The 3,618-nt window shown below is 46.6% G+C and overlaps 1 protein-coding gene across 1 annotated transcript; it reads left to right on the forward strand.

The window, feature by feature from the left end:
* The first annotated feature begins 516 nt into the window (after nt 1-516).
* Nucleotides 517-2,034, forward strand: LOC148028109 (aspartic proteinase nepenthesin-1-like). The gene has a single exon (XM_087689920.1). It carries the CDS (start codon nt 517-519, stop codon nt 2,032-2,034), a length of 1,518 nt encoding a protein of 505 aa, XP_087546046.1.
* The last annotated feature ends 1,584 nt before the right edge of the window (nt 2,035-3,618 follow it).

The raw sequence follows: 3,618 nt of genomic DNA on the forward strand, positions 1-3,618 counted from the left end.
TTAGATTCGTTTCTCGATGAATCGCTAAAACGTGCTTAGACAACCGATAGGCAATCACGTTACATCAAGAATATACATAGGGTAATCACATGATATTTTTATCGCTATATGCTACTTTCCTCTTGCAAGCTCAAACTACACTTCACGACATAGGTCACCCTTTGACACATTATACAAGGATATCATAAAGCTTTAACCAAACATATTTGTCACAACCAAAACAAAAAACCTTCATCCCCCGACAACTTATAGGTTTGTTTTTAGATTTTGTAAATCTTATAACCATATTACAATCGTTAACTTTTTAGTTTCAAATTTTCAAGGTTGTGTTATTTCAACCATCCAATTGACACTAAACGTGCATCTTGTTGTCAACAGTGGAACCGACCACTTGATCAACATCAGTGCACACCTAATATTCATATTCTTCACGATAATTCAATATGTCTTGCGAGCAAAATGGGGGAATTAACCGAAGGCTGCCGGCATTGTTGGGATCGATCGATACTAACCTGCATGATCGTCTGGAGCTGGCAGATTCTAATCTCGGCATGTCTTGTAGCCGGAGGACGTTATGGCACGGGCCTGATGCATTATCAGAGGCCGCAGGCGGAGCAGCAGCAGCAGGAGAATATACAAGAAATGAGGCTGGACGTATTCCATCGAGACGCACCATCGTCGCCTCTTCGTCCCAGAAACGCAACGAGGCAGGAGCTGCTGAGAGGCCTCTTGAAGAGGGATGCGGCTCACGCGCAGTATTTACGCTTGAATAAGAGAAGCCATAGTAAGAGTGATGAGAGTGCGATTAACGACAGGGAGTACGTGCGGCGGCGCGGCCAGCCAGACCCCAACGCAGCATACACAGACGCCCTAAGGAAGGCGGACATCGGCCCGGACGACACCTTCAACTACTTCGCCACCCTGCATGTGGGAGAACCCCCCCAGACTGTGATCTTCTTCGTCGACACCGGCAGCGGCCTCACGTGGATGCAGTGCTACCCCTGCCAGGGCTGCTTTGACCCGCCGGAGCAGCTCTTCCAGCCGGACATGTCCCTCTCCTACGCGGAGCTGCCCTGCAGCCATCCCACGTGCCGCAGTCTCGCACATTTAGGGCAGGCGCCCCAGTTCTGCTCTGCCGCTACGGAACCGTGCGAGTTCCGCCTAACCTACGCCGACGAGACGCAGGTCCGCGGGCTTGTCGCGCTGGAGAGGGTGAGGTATGGCCGGCCTGGTGCGCCACAGGCAAGCATGGCGGCTATGGCGATAGGGTGCGCCAGCTACCTGCGTTCAGCGACGGGGTCCCTAGAGCGCCACCCCAGCGGCATAATGGGCCTGTCGCCGGAGTCCGCGTCTCTGCCGGAGCTCGGCCAGTTCACCCGCTTCGCCTACTGCTTCCCCTACAACAGCCCCTTTGGCGGACCGCATACCAGCTCCGGCTACCTCACCCTCGGCGGCCGGGATTCCGTCGATGACCGTCAATCCGGCAGCAGCACTACTTTCACCATCGATTTCTTTCATACCGCCTTCTCGAGTCGCTATTACATCCACCTGAGCGGCCTCGGCGTCGCCGGAGCCGCCCTCCCCATCAACCCAGATGTCTTCCGCGTCTCCCCCAACGGCGTCGAAACTGGCGTGATACTCGACTCCGGCACCACCGTCACTAGGCTCATCCGTCCGGCTTACGAGGCTCTTCGAGACGCCTTCCGCTCCCATATGCCCGCGAGAATACCCCTTACGGTCCCTGTGGAGGTGTCTGATATCTTCGACACCTGCTATCACATCGGACGGGTCCCGAATGAAGGCACTGTCTTGCCAAGTGTGGAGCTCTACATCGGCTTCCCGCCGGCCGTTTCCAAGCTCTCTCTCCCGTTCGAAAACATCTTTCTAGATGTCGAGGAGGGCACTTATTGCTTGGCTTTTTCTCCCATCGACGAGGAAGATCGTTCTGCCATCGGCAGCATCACGCAGCGCGGATTCCAGTATGCCTACGATCTCGACAGAAAACTGGTACATATCACGAGTGATATGTGTTAAACAGAAGGTTCAGGTTATGGAGCTAGATGCTGGTTGGCAAAGAGGGATCAGAGTGATGCCTGGGGATCTAAGTGTGATGCAAAGTGACGTGGTTTAATAGATTCATGGAGGCTTACCTTAATACTAAATTGAAAATTTTTGTAGTCTGCTCTTGTAAGGCCTTAGTGATTCGTTTTGATTGCAAGCCATTTATTTCTAGTGTCGAAGCATTACTTTTGGTGATTATGCTGTCTGAATGGTTGTGAGGAGGCATGCCCAGTTTATGGACTAAAAGGTGGGTGCCTTAACCATAAGGTTTAGTCGCAACTAGTATGAATTCTCCCCACACTCCGTTTATTCTCGATCTTCCTATTCACCCTTTAGTCATAATTTCCCTTTCCATATCTCCTTCCCTATTCTATCTTCATGTGCCTCATCGATGAAAAGTGCCCTTGCCAATGGTTACAAACAACCAAGGTTAAATGCAATAAATTTCAAAAATTTCAAAAACAACTTCAAACACTAAAAGTGAAAGCGGTGTTTTCCAATCATGTAAATTTTAATAAATTGTAAAAATTTCAAAAACAGCTTCAAACACTATAAGCGAAAGTGGTGTTTTCCAATCATTTAAATTTTCCTTCAATTTTTGCTCAATTTTTGAAGCCATCACTTATGTCACATTCACCATAACATAATCAATGCCACATTCAATTTTTTATGTTTTTGGAGGGAAGCATTGCCCAAGTTTGCATCACTTAGATAAATAATTTCAAGCATTGCTTATGCAATGCCGGCAAAGGGATTTGTGAATTGGGTTTCATTGCTTAAACGATGCTTTCAGTGAATAAGTAGGATCGAGCTCATGGTGGCAGTGTTACATTTGAGTATACATAGTGTGCATGCGCACACACACAAATATGGAGAGTGAGTGAATAAGTAGGATCGAGCTCATGGTGGCAGTATTACATTTGAGTATACATAGTGTGCATGCGCACACACACAAATATGGAGAGAGAGAGAGAGAGAGAGAGAGAGAGAGAGAGAGAGCTTATTTATGCTCGACGTGATTAGCCATCAATTCGTTCCCCATTGCCAATGCTCACAAGTGCTACATCCCTCTCATCTTCTTAGTCCATTTAGGTTAAACTTACTATCACTTTTAGTAAATTCTTGTTTATGTATGCTGCACTTGTCTCGTTTTTTTAGTATAATAGATTAATAATATTAATTATGAAAACAGGTATTTGCAAAGCCTACGTAGATGCATCTTCAAGGTTAGACTTACAATGAAGTAATCTTCCTTTCCTAGCACTTTTCGAAAGACCTTAAAGATCTTATATCTAGATACACACCCTTGGAGGTTGCCCAAATTTTATCATTAATTCTAGGCTATTTGTCCACACGTAACAATGGCATCTTGATATTGCAAAAATGCATTTCATTCCTTAGTCTCCATGTTTCCTTCATTGCCACCATCCTTATCACATTCCACAATTTTAGAGATAGCTCATCCATTTTTCCTTGCTTACCAAAAAGTACCAGTTTGCAATCAATTCTTTTGAAGAATCCAATGCTTCTCACCCATTCTTGAATTTGTTTCTAGAA

The sequence above is a fragment of the Lygodium microphyllum genome, chromosome 12, assembly GCF_053477565.2.
Source record: "Lygodium microphyllum isolate KBCC chromosome 12, Lygodium_microphyllum_v1.1.10, whole genome shotgun sequence".
Lineage (NCBI taxonomy): Eukaryota > Viridiplantae > Streptophyta > Polypodiopsida > Schizaeales > Lygodiaceae > Lygodium > Lygodium microphyllum.

What these genes read in the sequence shown, in the direction of transcription:
- LOC148028109 (XM_087689920.1), top strand. Translation starts at nt 517, where the DNA reads ATGATCGTCTGGAGCTGGCAGATTCTAATCTCGGCATGTCTTGTAGCC.